This window comes from Meleagris gallopavo, chromosome 5, assembly GCF_905368555.1.
Source record: "Meleagris gallopavo chromosome 5, MGAL_WU_HG_1.1, whole genome shotgun sequence".
In the NCBI taxonomy this organism is placed as follows: Eukaryota; Metazoa; Chordata; class Aves; order Galliformes; family Phasianidae; genus Meleagris; species Meleagris gallopavo.
In genome coordinates, this window is record NC_139408.1 from 35,847,386 (window position 1) to 35,864,815 (window position 17,430).

The following is a 17,430-nucleotide window of genomic DNA, read 5'->3' on the forward strand; positions in this document are numbered from 1 at the left end:
GCACACTAGAATGTGCACTATGTGGAGTGTCTGATGCTGAATATTCACTGAGTGCATTAGGTAGGAAAAGTGGCAAGGATTGGTGTGTCTGGTCATTGTTTTTAAAGTTTCCAGTTACAGATTCTTCCTATTCAAATGTGTCATACATTAAATTATGTTACTATCTTTGAACTGATTTAATTAGTTTTAAATTACTGCCTTTTAATTTAGTTTCCCCTTGGTTTTGATTATTTACACTGGGATAGCTCTACTACTTACACTCTGAAACTAACCTCTAGTCATGGTTTATACTTACACACAAAAGAATCTCACTGTTTTAACATCTCTCAGTCATTCTTTCTGCAGACTTCATCAGAATGCTTTTGTAATTCTGAAATTTATTTCTGCATATTTTATCATTTAAGAAACAAATTTTGAGATAATAACTTATCAAATTAATTAATTCTTACAAAATTTATTTTATTTAGATTTACAGCTTTTCCACAATAGCACTTTGATTTATTTGACATTAAATAATGGTTTCTGAACAAAGAATTTCAAGTGTTACACATTCTTCTTCTCCTTCTCTCCTATGTTATCACTGCAGAATGCCTTACAACATCAATGAAAGACAGTACAGGGTACAAAACACACCACTGCCATTCAGTACTACTTGTTCATGCTGAGAAACGAAGGTCAATACAATAAAGTGTTACTCATTCAACAACTGTCTCTACCATTAGTTACCTTAATCCCAGAACCAGTGTTAGTGCTTCATGCAGACCTGAGGTTAGTAAAAGACTAAAACTTTAAGAAGATGTAGTGGTCATTTCTCTATCAGTGTGGAATTCTTTTTAGTGTGAACAAGGGCAACAAGGAAAGTTTGCATACAATCTGGTTACAAGCTTAGTGCTCTAGTAAAAGTAATAGGAACAAAGGGGTTTTTTGGACACTTTGTCTTACCTTCAGATAAACAGAACTGATATTTAATGATCTAAAAAGAGGGGAAATAAAATAAATGAAATAATCATAAGGAGTTCAGGAAATTTCAGAACAGGAAGGCCTTGAGTTACTCATTTTCTTACCAATTTTCTTAATAGTAACTGAAAATGCAGTATCCTCTTATAAAACAGTGGAAAGCAAAAATGACCTTAAGAAAACTCTGCAACTAACAACCTGGAAACAGATGACTGCAAGGCTTTCAGGTTTCTAGTTTTGAACTTTTCATTCTAAAAATGTAAAGAGCTTAAAACTTTTTTTACAGGGAAGGCGTACTGACATTAAAGAAGCCTACACTAGCCTAAACTAACCTATATGAATCAGTACTGACAAGCCATGGAAATTTTACATGGGGGAACACAATAAAATACATTGTGAAAATACACTTGCTACATTAAAGGAGCTAGCCAAGTCTTACTGTCTGGCATTGGTTCATGATGCCAGACAAAAGAAAAAGGGCTAAAGGTAACTTTGTAGTAGTTCTTTAATAGATGTACATAGTCTTTCACATTAATGGAAACCATTAATGATATGAAAAGGTTTGAATTTTCATTCTTTATAAGTAAGGATACTGCATTTGATGTAAGATTGTGTAAGAACAGTTCTAGACTGTTCTTCTTACCTGCATCTGAGGGAAAATGGTGGTAAGGTGCTGGACAGAAAACCTGAGCAGCAAAATCCTCAAAAGTTGTAGGTTCTAGGTGATGCTGAACAATTGTTTGCAGGTATCGTGCTCTCTCCTCATAGCTGGTTTAGCCGAGAATTAAGGAACAATTTATATCACATACTGTAATTGCTAAATATCAGTGCCTAGTAATTCAGTGCTCTTAATGTTAAATATATATTTCAATGACGGTACACATTTAATTTTAATTCCTTACCTTACTATAAGATTATCTGAAGCACTGTAATAATAGAAATCATACCACAAATACAATCAATGTGAACCTTATTGTTACATTATTCCCTTTTCAAGCTTCATATAACACTTTCTGAAAATCTTTTCAAACTACAGCAGTTTAAACGTTATCTCTATACAAAATGCTTTGGCTACACTCTGGTTAAAATTAAATTTAAACACCTACGTTTTTAAGAATACAGTATGAAAAGTAACATGAGCATTAACAAAATAATTTATTTTGCACTTTGCAATGACAAACTCTTTCCATAATCCCTAAACACACATGCAGTTAAGATAAATACAGAGTTTAATTTGGGTATTGGGAAAAACCCCTCATTGATTACGCTGTTAAAACACACACAAGTATTTGTAAAGAATCTGCAAGACCCCTAAATACCGGCTAACAGGGAGTTGGCAGGGCATTGACAGCAAAATACTGTACTTCTTCCTTTTCACCTTGTTCTCCCTCTCTGATATTATTGACAAGAGAGCTGTGTCTTGAAGTGTTGCTGCTTTTGAAGAACCCTCTCCAGGCTGCTTGTTCCAGCAGGCCTGATTGTGCTGTTAGCACAGAGAGAGCGAGAAAAAGAGAGAATATTTCTGCTGTTCACGAAAGCAACTATGGAAATGGCTGTCAAAATGTAGAGCAGCAGGCAGCAACATACAATTATCAAGAAAAACTACCATGCTGGCTTCATGTCGTATAGTTCCTGAACTGAGAAATCAGTTAACCTTTTCTCTGACAACTTTCAAAGTCCTCCAGCAGGACTCAAGATGCTGAACGACAGAGACTTTCTCAAGTTATCTCACATAATCATAACACGACCAAAATTTTTTCCTGACATTTATGATTGTGCATATTTTGTTTTTGTATTTTATCTGTTGATAGTAAGATTGTGTTTGCCTCATACATACATATATATTGTCTCCCATACCCCTTCCAAAAAAATCCAACCCCCGCCCCCAAAACCAAATCAAGCAAACAAAAAATTTGCACAATAAAATCCAAATCAGCATTCAGTGGAGGAATGTACTCAGAATCAGTTTCTCAAAGGTTCTGAGTTTTGACTTCTGGTTTGCTGCTCTTTTGGAGCAGGCGAGGGAGTAGGAAACTTCCCTTTTGACTCAATTTTGTCTGTGAAATGGGGATAATATTCATCTCTGTATCTTGCATACATATTTTAGTAACTTAAACAAGAGAACTGCATTAGAAGTAACTAAAGTTTTTATTAAGAAGTGGTAACATTTTAAATAACTTTTCAGTTACCATAATAAAATTCTCAGCCCTATATTACAGCTGGAAACAATACCCTTCATCTTAGCTATTAAAACTAGAGTTCAACTATTACAGAACTTTTCCTCTGTACAGTATTTTCCATGTATTTTGCAGTACATCTACTATGTAGGAATGCAGAGAGAATGTATTATCTGAAAACAACTTTCTACTGAGTATGATCACTTTGTGGTGTTTCCTTAGACCACAACTTTTTACCTTTAAAATCCGTGTTCCAATTTTTGTCTTTTGGATCCAGAGAGAGCTGAAACCCAGCAGAATTCTCAATCTGGAGAAGCTATAATAGAAGCACTGGGACAAGAGAAAATACAAAAATCTCCTATTGTCAAGAGTCCTAGGTTGGGGGATAAACACAGTGTTGAGCCTTAAGAGAGAAGAGTAATATAGCACATTTTTAAAGAGGCTACGTATAAGTGGTAGAGGATGAAACTGATGGTTGAAGTCTAAATAATACTACGTATCTCACAACTTGTTGAAAAGCACTTTTTTTCATTGGGGGAGATTCACAGCTGCTGAATTTTCTGCAGTTAATAGAGTCCTTTGATTCACAGCAGTGCCCCTTGCACAAAATATACTGGCCTTTGTGTATTACCAGAAACTAATTTTCTATTTGGCTGAAAAGGGAAAAATGGGGTTATTGCTTCTCCCTCCTACAGAGCTTTTCATTATGCCTGATGCACTCAACTTCTAAGCTCTTCTGAGAAAAAAAAATAACTGAAGAGGCAAGAGGTAGAAAAATGAGCTTGTTAGCACATTAGAAGTGAAGTATCTTGGTGGGCCCTAGAAATTCCCAGTGGTGTGTTAACTTATCACTCTATGCATGCTGGCACTGATAGTCTCCCAATTGATCACTCTCTTTTCGCACCAAAGGTGCTGCCAGGAAGCAAAGGCTGAAGGCCCACAGGAGAACAGGCTGCTATCAAAACAAGCTGTTTTTAAAAGTCTGCTTGAATGGGTGAAATGTTTCATGGTAAAATAGGGTGGAGACACCTACCTCCTTTTCAAATACTCTACTTTCAGAGGTCTCTGAAGAAAATCTTTTAGGTTATCCTATTATATACAAAGCTTACACACAAATAAGACAGAAATGAAGGAAAGTTACCACTTTGAATGCAACAAGGACTTTCTCATTCTCCGGTCTATGTACCCATCTCCTAACCAAATACAGAAGTCTTGACACAGATGCTGACTGAGAAGATAATGATGTTTTTGTTACTCTGTGGAGAGGACATGCTTATATCAGTTCTAGAAGACTAATTCAAATGCACACTTAGCACACCCAGAGAAAGGTAGTTCAGCTGGCCTGGTTGCTTCTCGTCTTAGCAATCCTCAAAACTATTTGCACTGTGTCAAAAACAGAACTCTGCTAAAAAAACACCCATAAATCTGATGTGAAAGTCAAGTCCAAAACTTGCACTAAGAAGATACAATCTCCTTAGAACAGCTCCTCTGTGTTAGAAAATGAGTTGCTGAGGTTTGGACACTTACATCTACTGGCATATACTTCAAGAATATTGCAGTATTTTAAAACTTCATTTTTATGCATTTGTGACTGAGATAATACAGCTCTACACTTCATTTAAATGGTACTTATCTGCAAGAGTGACATAATCCCATGGAGGTTAATTTCTGCATTACTTCTATTAGGCTAGACATTTATTTCTTTAAAATGCTGCTCTCTAGGGAAGAGTTATTAGCACCTATAAATTGAGTGGCACACACAAACTCAATGGCTAGTAATAACAGTGGAAATGCAGGCTACATTCTTACTGTGAGTGGATGGTGCCACTGGGATCCCAATTAAGACAGAACAGGAAGGACACACAGACAAAACCAACAGAGAAAGAATCAGTTTGTGACTAAAAAAGAAAGTCTGTGACTAAACACAAACTAACCATGCCATAAGCTTTCTGCTTCTGAAGAAGATGCTAACTGGCAAAAAAGAGAATGGATAAAAGTGCAAGATATACATTAACTGTACAGACACTCACTCAAATCTCATTCAAATCAGCTAAAAACTGGCAGATACATAACTTAACACAAAAAGCATAATAAAACATCCGAAGATCTGATGAAATGATTTCATTATATTTTTTCAGAAGTTGTAGTCCTGCAATATACAATCAATATAACAATAACAAACAAGCCAGAAATTGTGCCTTTACAGGTCATTCAAGTTGCAGTCACTGCAACTAACATTTCGTTTGCATTACAATTGATGTGAATTTTTGTATACTCAGAACTGCAGTCCATTTTCAGGGCATCCCATTTTGAATCATAAAATGGCCTGGGTTGAAAAGGACCACAATGATCATCTAGTTTCAACCTCCCTGCTATGTGCAGGGTTGCCAACCACTAGACCAGGCTGCCCAGAGCCACAGGGAATTGACAGGGCATTCTCTTTGGATATCATTTTCAATCTGCTGTTTCCTTGCAATAGTCAATAACTATTTGATCAATTTGATCAAAACTACTAAGAAGACATCTTCGAAGGCTTATAATCTGTTGGCATGCAGGTCACACAGCCATTCATACTTCTCACTACTGTTTCACATATCCTTATGTTCTGCATCCTCCTTCATTTTTTGTCATTTTTATACTTAACTTTTTAACTTCGAGGACACTTTGAGGACAACAGCACTTGTCTAGTTTGTACATCTCAGCATAATGAGACTGTGATCTATGGTCATGTTTATACACTCTCTATGGTTACACATATGACATGATAATACAAATAAAATATTTTTCTTCCATGCATCTTCATGCACCATCCTCATCTCCTTCTTTCATACTCAAAACAATTCCTTTATAAATCCATTTTTTTATTCACAATTTTGTCATCCTTCCGTTTGATGAGGAAATCTATTTTCTAATTACCTACATCTCTAGGTATTTGTCCCAAATTCTTCTTTCTTGCAATTCTAATCATGCAATCATAAGCTGTACTTCCCATTGCCCAGCCCAATCTACTGTCTCTATCTTTCAAGTTCTTATGTCAAAACATCTATTCGTAATCATTTCCACAGGTTTATAATCTCAATCTATTTTTTTTTTTTTTTTTGCATTTATACCCTTCTAAACTCAGTAAAAAGTCAGCCCATAAGCTTTAGAATTGAATAATATGTATTGCAAGTAACCTATCTAGTATTTAACAATTAAAGAAGAATGAATTTATGATTAGCACTTTATAATCATCAAGGGAGTACCAATCCTACTATTTCATTAAACTTGAAGCTGAGAAAATACAAAAGAAGGGTAGTTTCAACATGGAGTAAAATTCTTAAGACTTTAATTAAGAATATGGCTCTTCAAAATTGTGTAATCTGTCTTACAGGAGCATCTATGTGCTAGATCTACAAAAGAGCTGGAGAAGAAATTCTAGTGTTGGCATCGAAGACCTCTTTAGCAGGGGCCATAACCCAGGAACTCTTCATTCTCAGTAAAGTACTATAACCACTGCTCTATACAGATGAGAATGTACTCTCTCTTTGATGATGAGGACATTTTATGAAACGAAGAGCAATTTCTGCAGTGAACCAAGAGCACCTATTACAAAATGCCCTCAGTTCCAATGGCTAGAATGACATTCTTGTAAGAGGCAGTAGATGTGACCTCAAAACTGGAAACCACTCTCTCATTTCCAAGATGACTGATATAACTACTGAATTAACTCCTGTTGTACTTGTGTGGGAACTGATCCAGTAAACATACTTTCAAAACTCTATGCACTGCTGCCTTATAAGTAAGATGAGTAAAGAAACACCCACTTCTGCTCAACAGATAGACAGAGGCCTGAGCAAGAGGCATGAGAAAATGCACAGATTTCCTAAGGAGCTTCTAAGGAGAAAGATTATGCTGGAAAACGCATTCAAAGATGAAAAATTTAAAAAGGGTTGAAGGCACGGTTCAGTAATACACAAAAATGATTATAGAAAGATCTCTAATGATTGTAAATATTCTTTGAAAAGTCAGTATGTCATTTGTTCAAAAAAAATTTTAAATGACCAAAGTACCAAAAGACATCAATGGCAGAAATCCTGTAATTTTCCACTTGTCAAAAAAAGAGTATCTACCATTTCAGATACAACAATCAAATGTCATGCTACAGCTTCCATTTTAGTAAATGACTTCAGTATGATTTCAGGATGATTTAAAAGGCATCAAACTCACAATAGTTCAGGAAATACTCCACAACTATGAAGTTTCAAGCTGTAAGCCCAGCAACGCTGCAGGTATTTCCAGCCCCTTAATTGGTGGGCTGGTTAAGCCCAGTAAGGAGAAAACACAACCGTTTTCTTAGAAATCAGAATTATAACAAAAGGAAAGGAATTTCCAAGAGGTATGTTAAAGAGAGTAAAAATGTGGGCTATTGCTTTTTGCTTTTTTTTTTTTTCCCCTATCGCTGTCTCTCATCCAGACAAACTGAATAAAAATCACAATATCAAGCACCTCTATGAAAGTTTTATTAATAAATTTTCCCTTCTGATGCTTATGTATATATATATGTGCACATCCATTTAGCATATCACAATAAAACAGTGTATTGGTGTCATAGTGTATATGTGATGAAAACACTGACGGTATGTAGAATCTGAGAGCCTTTGATTCCATTGCTAGGAAAGAGAGAATCTTCTGATGATTGCCAAGAAATGTCTTTTAGAACAAAAGCCAGAGAATGCATTTCTAAATAGCACGATGGACCTTCTCAGGTTAAATTACAAACTATTGTTAGAAATACATGTACAGCTGCATCCCTGGCAGTTTCAATTGTTAGCAAAATCATCTAAGAAGTCAATATATATTGATATGATTGTGGAGAGTACAAGCCAGGCATTTGAAAAACAGTTTAGGCAAGCAGTAGTAAAAGTACTGCTCAATTTTTAACTGGAAAATGAAAGTCTTCCATCCAGAGATACTTGTTTGTAGGCTTAATGGACATCTATAAGAGGCTGCTTTTTTTTGACTGCATGCACAATGTATAAAAGAGATTAACGATGTTTTAAGAAAAGCTATGTAAGATGGCACCTTTTTGCTTATATCTACCCCCTCATCAAATTTAGAAGCTCACTTCTTTGCAAGGAAAAATAACAGTACAATATTGTCAACAGTCAAAAAAGCTCCCAGGATATTGAAGACCAAAGGAAAAAAAAAAAGAGAGAGAGAAAATAGTGAAGCACAATAAATGGCAGATTTTGGTAGGATTTTAAGCTTCTAGATTCCCGTGTCTGAGAAGGTGTTAAAACCCTGCAGAATTAATTGCTACAATCTGAGGTATTTAGAATGAAGAAAGCACAATTTTATTAGGCAGATTCTCCCTTGTAAATTTCAATTACTGACATAAAGAAGTGAAAGACGATTGCCTCCAGAAAAAGATAACAAGTACAGATTAAAACCCTAAGGTTACAACCTTAGTAGAATTTGACAAAACCCAACCATCATACTTGTAAAAATGGAAGTTTTTTTTTCCCAGAAAATCTCACTCTGAAAGATTGTTCAGTAGTTGTCAAATCAGCTGAAGTCATACTGAGTCACAACAATTTGTACTTTTTGTTGCCTCTTAGAATTAAGGATCTAAGTTGGGATGCTATTGATCTTGTGTTGGAAGCCCTGCAACTAGCTGTGTTTTCTATGTAGGTGGGTGATCAGTATCAACTGGCCACACTGAGAGGAATACTTAAAGTTCTGTTCTACTTTGAAAAGTGACTGTAGAAGTAGCACCTACTTAATGCACTTCAGTGGTTCCCGCACCTATTTTGCACGGTATACAAAGATTCTTTTTCCCAACTGTAACTTCTGTTAACTCATGTCAACTTATTTCTCAAAGCCAGCCTAGATTCTTTTCTGTTTCTTAAATACTACCAATATTGAAAACTGGCACATAAATATTTTGTTCTGTGCATTACACAGATACGCTGTAAATGAAAGCAGTGTCTGCATACGGAATTGGAGTTTATCCACATCACTGATGATTTATAAAGCAGAATTCAGTTTATGCCTCTCGTATCCAATGCGAGATTTTCAGGTTAAAGAGAAGAAAAAAAAATTACAATGCTTGACACTACTGAAAAGGTGAATAATTTTACAGTTTTCTAAGGTGATTTTTACCCCCAGAGAGATCATATTCTCAGAATTAGTGACAGCACTTTTGTAAAACATAACAATCTATTTCCTTACTCATAAAACAGAACAAAAAACTCAAAGGACCCACTGTAATATTTTTAAAGTTCTAAGTTGCCTTTCATGAAGATATCTTAAAACTGTGGGAGGGATTCAGTGCTAATTATCAAAACCCAGTAAATTTAAAAAGTAATGCATTAATATAACAAACTACCAAGTAAAGTAGATATATTGTTAAAAATTAAATCAATATTAAAAGTAAAAGACTACAGAATTTAAGTAAACATAAAAATGCAGTATCTAGCATCCTTAATGAAAATCTTTCTCAACACAAACTGTAACTGCCAAAGAGTTCTCTGACATAATTTCTGAGGCATATACCTTCATGATTAAAATATGGAAATGAATAACAGATAAATCCATACAAATCAATCTCATCATTCCAGATTTCAAAAATTGTTTTTAATGCATATGCTCACATAATTCTTTAAATGAATATAATTAAAACTACATGCTATTTTTTATGCTACTAAAAAGTTCAATATATTTTAATGAATTGAAAATATGGGGGTAAATTATAACAACAAACATTTTTGCCACTTAGAAGCTTTTTTAAGAGTACTAATTTTACAGTTATAGGTGATTAATTCCAGTATAGATATACTATAGTTAAATGATGAAAAGGGCAAGCATTGTCTAGGCAAAATTGCAGCCACTAAGTGCTTCTGAGTCAGTGTACTGCTTTCTGCCTAGTTTACCACCACATCATACATTGAAAGGCACTGACTTTATCTGGATTTATATAAGAATCTTTATTTTTACTGTGTAAGCACTTGCAAAGTTACTAACTTACTGCAAGAAAGTGTAATTGATGCTTACATTTTCATTGCAAAACCCAGTACTGTCCTTCTAGGAACATCCTTGATGTATTGTTTATTTTTTATCTTGTTTCATCAGATCTTAAAGCTAACTAAATTCTTCAGTGGTTTATAACATCTTCTGTGAAGAAAAAGCTGTGATTCATCAGAGCAGACAAAGCGAGGCTTTAATCCATTCCTGTAACCATATTGCCAAGTCTATATTGTTTACATTGCGTCTCAATTAAGAGACAGGCAGGACACCTGGTACTTCTTTATCTAAGTCCCACGGGCTGCCAGATGACTCAAAATCCATAACAGGTGCTAAAGCAGTGTGAGTGTAGCACCATTAACACAAACTGGAATTAGATAAAATTTGGACCATGCTTAACCACTTAAAACACTCAATTATGAAATGAAAAATGTAACCACTTTGTATCAAGCTCCTTCAGAAAAGGCACATAAAAGATGTGTAGAATTAAACTGCAAGTGTAATGGACTTACCATAAATCTCACATTCAGTATAAGTATTCTCCTGAATTGAACTACATAAAAACCAACTATATAAAAAGTCATTGTTTTAAGGCAGCCATATCAAAATATTTTTAGACTACACTTATTAAACTGAATAGATTCTAATTCTGATCAACTGCTCATGCAAAAAAAACGACAACACTTATGCCCAGATTTCTAGCAGTTTCCAAGGTAAGATAAAAAAATTCAGAATTAATAATATTTATTGAATTCTTCTACTCTGTATAGCCTTACAGTTATTTTATTCTAAGGACTTCAGCAAACAAAAGCATCTTAAGGAGTTATCTTAAAACAACAAGGTTCAAGTGAAAAAAAAGATAAAAGGTACTGCCTTTTACTGAAAATCCCATTGTGATATTTTTTTCAACACTTTTTCAGCTAAGGTGACTGAACTAAGTATTAGACTGACAGAACACACCTCGTGAGTGAAAAAAATGAATATCAGAAATTTTACAGCGGGCAATTACTTAAGAACTATCTGTATCTAAACGTGCAGTAATCAAATTAAGTTTCTATTTAATATTGTAATTATCAAGAACACAATATAGTGATTTTATTACCAGAGTAAGCAGTAACAAAGTACAGTAAACTGTCATTCAAGACAGTGTCATAGCATCTATGATAAGCAGCATATTGGCTTGAACTAATGCACTATATGCCTCTAGGGAATGTCAGGCTCAGAGACTGGGTTTTAACATCAGAATCTATCCATTAATCTTGACTTAAATATAATCTTCTCTGCAGTAAGAGGAAGAACGGGCATTCAATGAATTATCTGTTTGAAATATAGCAGCAGCTGATTAACACAAATATATAGAAGAAAGTTTCAGTTTTGCTACCATCTATTGTGTACAAAATTTACAAACCCTAAACTGCAATTTAGCACGAACAACAGTGTGATCAAATGACTAACAGTACTGGAAGGAAAAATAGCACAAGATTGTAACAGATTACTCATTAAATTTACTTGTGATGTAGTCAGAAGACTAATTACAGCATTTACAAACATCCCCACTAGTCTATGTTGTGGTAACAGGCTATGGAGGTGAAAATAAAACAGCAAAGGTACAGTGCTGCAGCTCTCATGTAGGCAGAATTTCCAGTTCACCTTCCAGGGAGGATTTGTCTTACTAACATTGCCCAGACAAGAATCAATGAAACTTGAAGGTGTGTTGTGTTAATTATTTTGCAGACGATCACAGTTAACCAGCTTCAGGACTCCTTTGGAAGCAGGTTCCCCGAGGCAGACAGAATGGCTCACAAAGTGCTTCCAATGTGGCACTGCTGTGTTACAGATGAGTGGCAGGAGAAGCAACGACACAACCAGCAAAAGGACCAAAGGTTATTAAGAATGCCGCCCCAAATGTGCCAGGCAGAGATGTCCAGCCATTTCAACCATTGCTTCAGCCTACAAATATTATAGGCCAAAGGGAAGTGCTGCCACATGCACTAGCTCCAGATTTGGGGAGGGGGGCTTATCCCTATTCCGACACTCAGCGCTGTATTGGTTCAAACTCCAGCAATCAAGGTTCATGCATGTAAAAAAACAAAAGCAAAACTGGCTCTGCTTCAAGTACTTGCATGAATGCTGAAGCCCACTGTTCTCATATACTCAGAAGTTCAAATTTCTATCTTAAGTACCATCTTAAGTACCTCTGCATATATAGATGCATTCATTGATGAGAGAAACAGTTATGAAAACGCCTTTCAGAAAGACTATGCTGAAAACTGCAAAAATCAAAGATATAAAGTAATATTAAATATTGTCCAGTAAAAAGACTACAGATATAGACATAAATTAATTTGCAATTTCACACTACACAGTAACAGAGACAATTCTCAAATGAGAAATTGCGTCTTTAATTCCAATCATTACAACTACCTGGAGAATGTTTTATCTTTACTGTGGGCTGCTGCAGTGGATACAAGATAATCTACTTGTAAGCCTCTTTGTATGGTAGCAAAGTCTTCTGCAATTTTTAGAACTAGAAGACTGGCAAAGGCATCTTTCATTGAAATGATGAAAACAAAAACGAATTTTCAGTTACTTCCCTCTTCCTTTATTTTGAATAGCAATTAGTAAATCAGCCCCTTCTCCCTCCTCCCTAATGCTGTCAAGCTGTTGAGAGCAGTTTGCAACACTACAATGGTACTATTGTGAATGCAGTCTGGGCTTCCTTCCCACAGAGAGTTAAATGGGCAGTTCCTGCTGCCCATGATTGGTGTCCAGTGAAACAATACTTAAGAGCCAGGTTTTATCAGTTCAACGCCAAAGAAGTGAAGCCAGGGAACCCAAGCCTTCATATCATGCTGAACCATATGCCAACCCTGCTGGCCCCAATAGTTTATCACTAAGAATCAGGAACCATCATGTCCCCTGTGCAATTTCAGTTCACATACCTTCTGTGAAATACATGGCTTTGCTGAAAACTGACCTTTTTCCACAATTGGCATGAACAGATGGATGGTAACCATGGTTTGGCAAGCAGAAATTAAAAGATTTTCTAATACCCTTCATTCTTCTATGTTCAGAAGAAGCAGCATTCTGAAGGAAATAGATACATTTGTGACCCAAAGATCTATTCAGGTGCAGCTAATCAGCAATTACACTGTTTTTTCTAACGTCTAGAAAGTATATTGTGATTACTTTGATTGGCCAGGCCACGATTAGGACTCATGTTCTTTGGACTACCATATGGTAATTCCAATTACTGTAATACTAACTTTTAATCCTTGCTTTATGCTGGTTTATTACATTGTTGTTTTTTTTTTTTTTCCTACTAAATCTGTGGCATATCCAGAATACATTATATACACATATCCTTTATTTTCTTTTGTAATTTTTACTTCTTTAGTTAGTAAATATAGTCACATGGAGTATATTCCAGCTAGATATTTTCACATATTTACAGGTATTATATAAAACCTTTTACTCAATAAATGACAACAGACTTGTCATGTTTTAGAGAACAAAGACAACTAATGAACTTGTTTCTATTATCTCCTTGTTTTTTGTTTGGTACATATCATCATCTTCTCCCTATGTTGGCAATGGAACTATGCCCCACCTGTCATGATTATCATATATAGAATGATGTAGGAACAGTTAGTCACTATCTTATTCAGCTCACCCTAAAATTCTATCTCAGACACTAGTATTTGTCAGTTTTGCTTGTTACCAATAATCTCCCACATTTCTCACCAATTTAAACAAGAGAATCAACCATATGCAATAGAACATACTTATTATTTTATAGATCCAGCTTTCAAAGTTTCAGCATACAAAACTTTCAAGCAATTTCTCTGTTATGAGGGCTGAATTTATGAGCAGTAAAGGATTACATCAACAAACAGTGCTCTCCTTAGCAAAATAAAAGCAAGGTTTAAATAGTGTTGTTGTTGTTAATGCTTTACTTTAAATCCCAGAAATATCAGAAATAAAATGTTTAATCTTCCCCCTTTTTATTCTCAGACATCTGAGAGCTATCGAAGGAATCTGTATGAATTTTAACACCTTAAGAGGGCAAGAGTCTTAACATTTTAACAATAGGCTTTTGTTATCCAAAATGTTTAATTAATTAATAAGGTTAAGTAGGTATTAACAAAAAAACCTGTCATTTTGTGTTATGTACAAAGCAATTACCCTGCATATGATTGAACTAGTTTATTTTTTTCTATTCCAGTTTAAGGAATACGCCTTCTTTTTCCTGCCCTTTTTTTTTTTTTTTTTTTTTTTTAAAGAGGGATATGCAGACCTCTAAAATGCATTTTATGATGGAAGAGTGATTGTTCTACTAATTTTCAATTTACAATATACCCCAAACTTCCTACCTTAAAAAGATACAGTAACAAAGAACTTCCCTCCTTCAAGCCATCTGTACTGACAGATCTGAATTCAGAAGTTCTAGCAGGCTGAGAAAGCACTTCACTGCCTTTCACAGTAGCCCACCAACATCCTTTTATTCTAAATCATAATGCCACCCGAAAAAGCCTACCCACATTTTATACAAAAATCAAGACTTATTTTTTTTTTTTTTAACAGAAAACAGTAGATCTTTCCAGCCCCTTCAGATGGCTAAATTCAATTAATGAAAGATGTAAAAAGCCCTATATTTTTTCTGAACAATACAAAAATATCTGAATCCCCCTCAAACTGTCCCCATCAACAGAACACTCTTTACAATTATTAGCAGAACACTGTGTTAGTGGGATGAATCAGTTTTGCATTATTTCATATTTTGCTCTTTGCTCTTTTACTACTTTCAAGAGAGTCTCATGCACTCATTTGGGAAGAAGAAATAATAAATAATAAAGATGCTACTAATTCAAAACCAAATTATGATATCTTGATGTGATGACAACAACAGTATTTACCCTTAAAACCAAGTGCTTGAGCTATAGCTCTTAACAGGCACTGCTAGTATTCTAGCTAGGTTCTGCCAACAGCCCAAGAAGAGAAAGAGAGAAGAGCTACTGGGGCAGAGAAAGCAGGTTCTGTGGGACCAGAAGCAGTAAAATTACTAAAGAAAATATGTTTACCTGAACAGATATGAATCCGGAACTGCTGTTAAGAAAAGCATAGCACGTTTTGCAAAAAAATTTTTAAAAACATATTATGGAGTCTATGCATGAAAATACACTACACTGCAACACAGAAGCAGAGATCTCAAGCTTTAAGTTTCTATTCACCGCTAGTATCAGAGATGCATTATTCAGAAGAAAAGGAGCAACGAAGAAAACCAACTGAAATGATGTGTGTGTCTAGATGAAAACGCAGTAGAAACAGCAGCTTTGTACACACATCTCCAAGTATCACTCCAGCAGTTATTTCAAGTGTCTGTATGACAAAAACTAAGGCAAGAGTTTAAAAACCTATCACAAATGTTGGTTCAATCGGTTGTCTCTAGTGGCTAAAATCAAAGGCATTTAAAGTGATGCCTTGGAATTATTCATAGCAAAACAGAACTATTCTTTCAACAGGTAACTAATAAATGACAGCTGAGAACAGGCTTGCACTACCCCTGAGGTCCAATTGTTACTCGGAACACTATTGCTCCCTGGTGTTGCATTTTAAGTCTAATTGCACGATCAAACCAATAAATTGGACTCAGGGGACAAAAAACACTACAAAAGTACCTACTCTGACAAAACCAGAGGTTGCAAGAAAATGTACTTCAAATAGAAGAGAGGCAAGACAAGAAGAGCGAAAGGAGAGGTATCAAAGCTTGAAAGACAGTCATTAACACTGACAGATTACCGTAATTCTGGCTGTCAAGGTGATCGATTTAAGCAGCATATGTCAATCAATACTTGCCTCATTTACTGTGGAACATTAGATATATAGTCAGGTAAGGTACTCCTATGATAGGATTCAAACAATACTTAATGAACATAAATAACTTATGCTTTGGAATCTTCACTGTTTTTTTATTTGGTCCTTTTTTGATGGAGAAAACTTCAATGTGATTTTATTACCCATACAAAAGTTACTTTGTGTGGTTCTCATTACATTGCCATTATGAATACAATTCCTTTATGGGAGATATTCAAACTGCACCAATTTTCTGCATAGCATACTACAGCACTAACCTTGAATATGAACATTCTTAAACACAGCATTTACTTATGAACTGCTAATTTTGCTTTTGTGCAGTAGTTGTTTGCCATTTTGAGTACTTTCACTATCCATGGTTTACAAGAAACCAAATCCTGCAGATATTTCTGGGATTTTTCTTACAACAGTTTCTTCTTGTTCAAATATGCTTGTGGCATCAAAGGAAAAAATATTACTTAAATGCATTAGTTCAGGGAAAAAAATCCACAAAGATGGTATAAAAAATTAGTGTCATTACATATCTACAAATTGTCACACACACATGCACACACACGTATGACTCTAGAGATGAACTTTCCTCTTACATTTAAGTCTTAGAATGCAAAGAGAAATGTCATCCTATTCCTTGAAACTGAAATAACTGAACAGTCTACAAAAACAATCTGATACTTACAGATGCCTTGGAAACCCTCAGTTTTTCTTGTTTTACTGTTGTATGCATGCCTTTAATTAATGACATTTTGAATTAAGAAGATCAAAAGAATTGTCAACAGAACTAGGACTTGGGAAAATTGAAAAACAGAGCATGTCAAAGTAAAAGGAAATACTGATTATAATTTTCTTTACCCTGTGATTCTTGTTTGAACTTGTAAAAAATTTCCACTGCCAAACAGTAAAATAGATTCTAGAAATAACTATTTTCTCTGGAAGAGACAGCAAGAGTCATATGACGAACTCATGCATGACTCTTATTTGAACTTATATCAAACAAGGCTTCAATAGTATGACTCAGGGGCAGGATAAATATTCACCAAAATCCCAAAATCTTCAATTATTTGTTGTAAAGCATATAAAGCAATATCTACAAAGTATACAAAAAAGCTGGCCAAAGTAAGTGCCTTCTAGTTCTAATATCTAAGTTTCTGTATTAGTAAGAAGCCTCCAAAACCTTCACAAATCCTACACAAAACCAAGTCAGTCAAATATATGCTTTAAATGTGGCCAGACAATGTGAAACATGCACTTTGCTCACCGTACGTCATTAGTAATTAGACTTCTTTTTTTTTTTTTTTAAATATAAATGGTGTCTGAAATTCTATCTTGTGCCTAATGATTACCAAGCAGCCATAACAAATAAGTATGCTTCTGTTTCAAATAAAACCCTTTTTTGGAGCATCTGAGTACTTCACATCAA

General features: G+C 35.0%; 1 protein-coding gene across 10 annotated transcripts in view; it reads right to left on the reverse strand.

Annotated features, from left to right (window-relative positions):
- RALGAPA1 (Ral GTPase activating protein catalytic subunit alpha 1) overlaps positions 1-17,430 on the reverse strand; it is a 113,669-nt gene that overhangs the window by 7,890 nt on the left and 88,349 nt on the right. For 9 of the 10 annotated variants that reach the window (XM_085225218.1, XM_085225209.1, XM_085225217.1 and 6 more), the window contains one exon: positions 1,601-1,725. In XM_085225218.1, the coding sequence (XP_085081344.1) occupies positions 1,601-1,725 (125 nt within the window). Of the gene's footprint in view, positions 1-942; positions 974-1,600; positions 1,726-17,430 lie in introns of those variants that run through there. The other variant, XM_085225211.1, reaches the window with a different exon arrangement.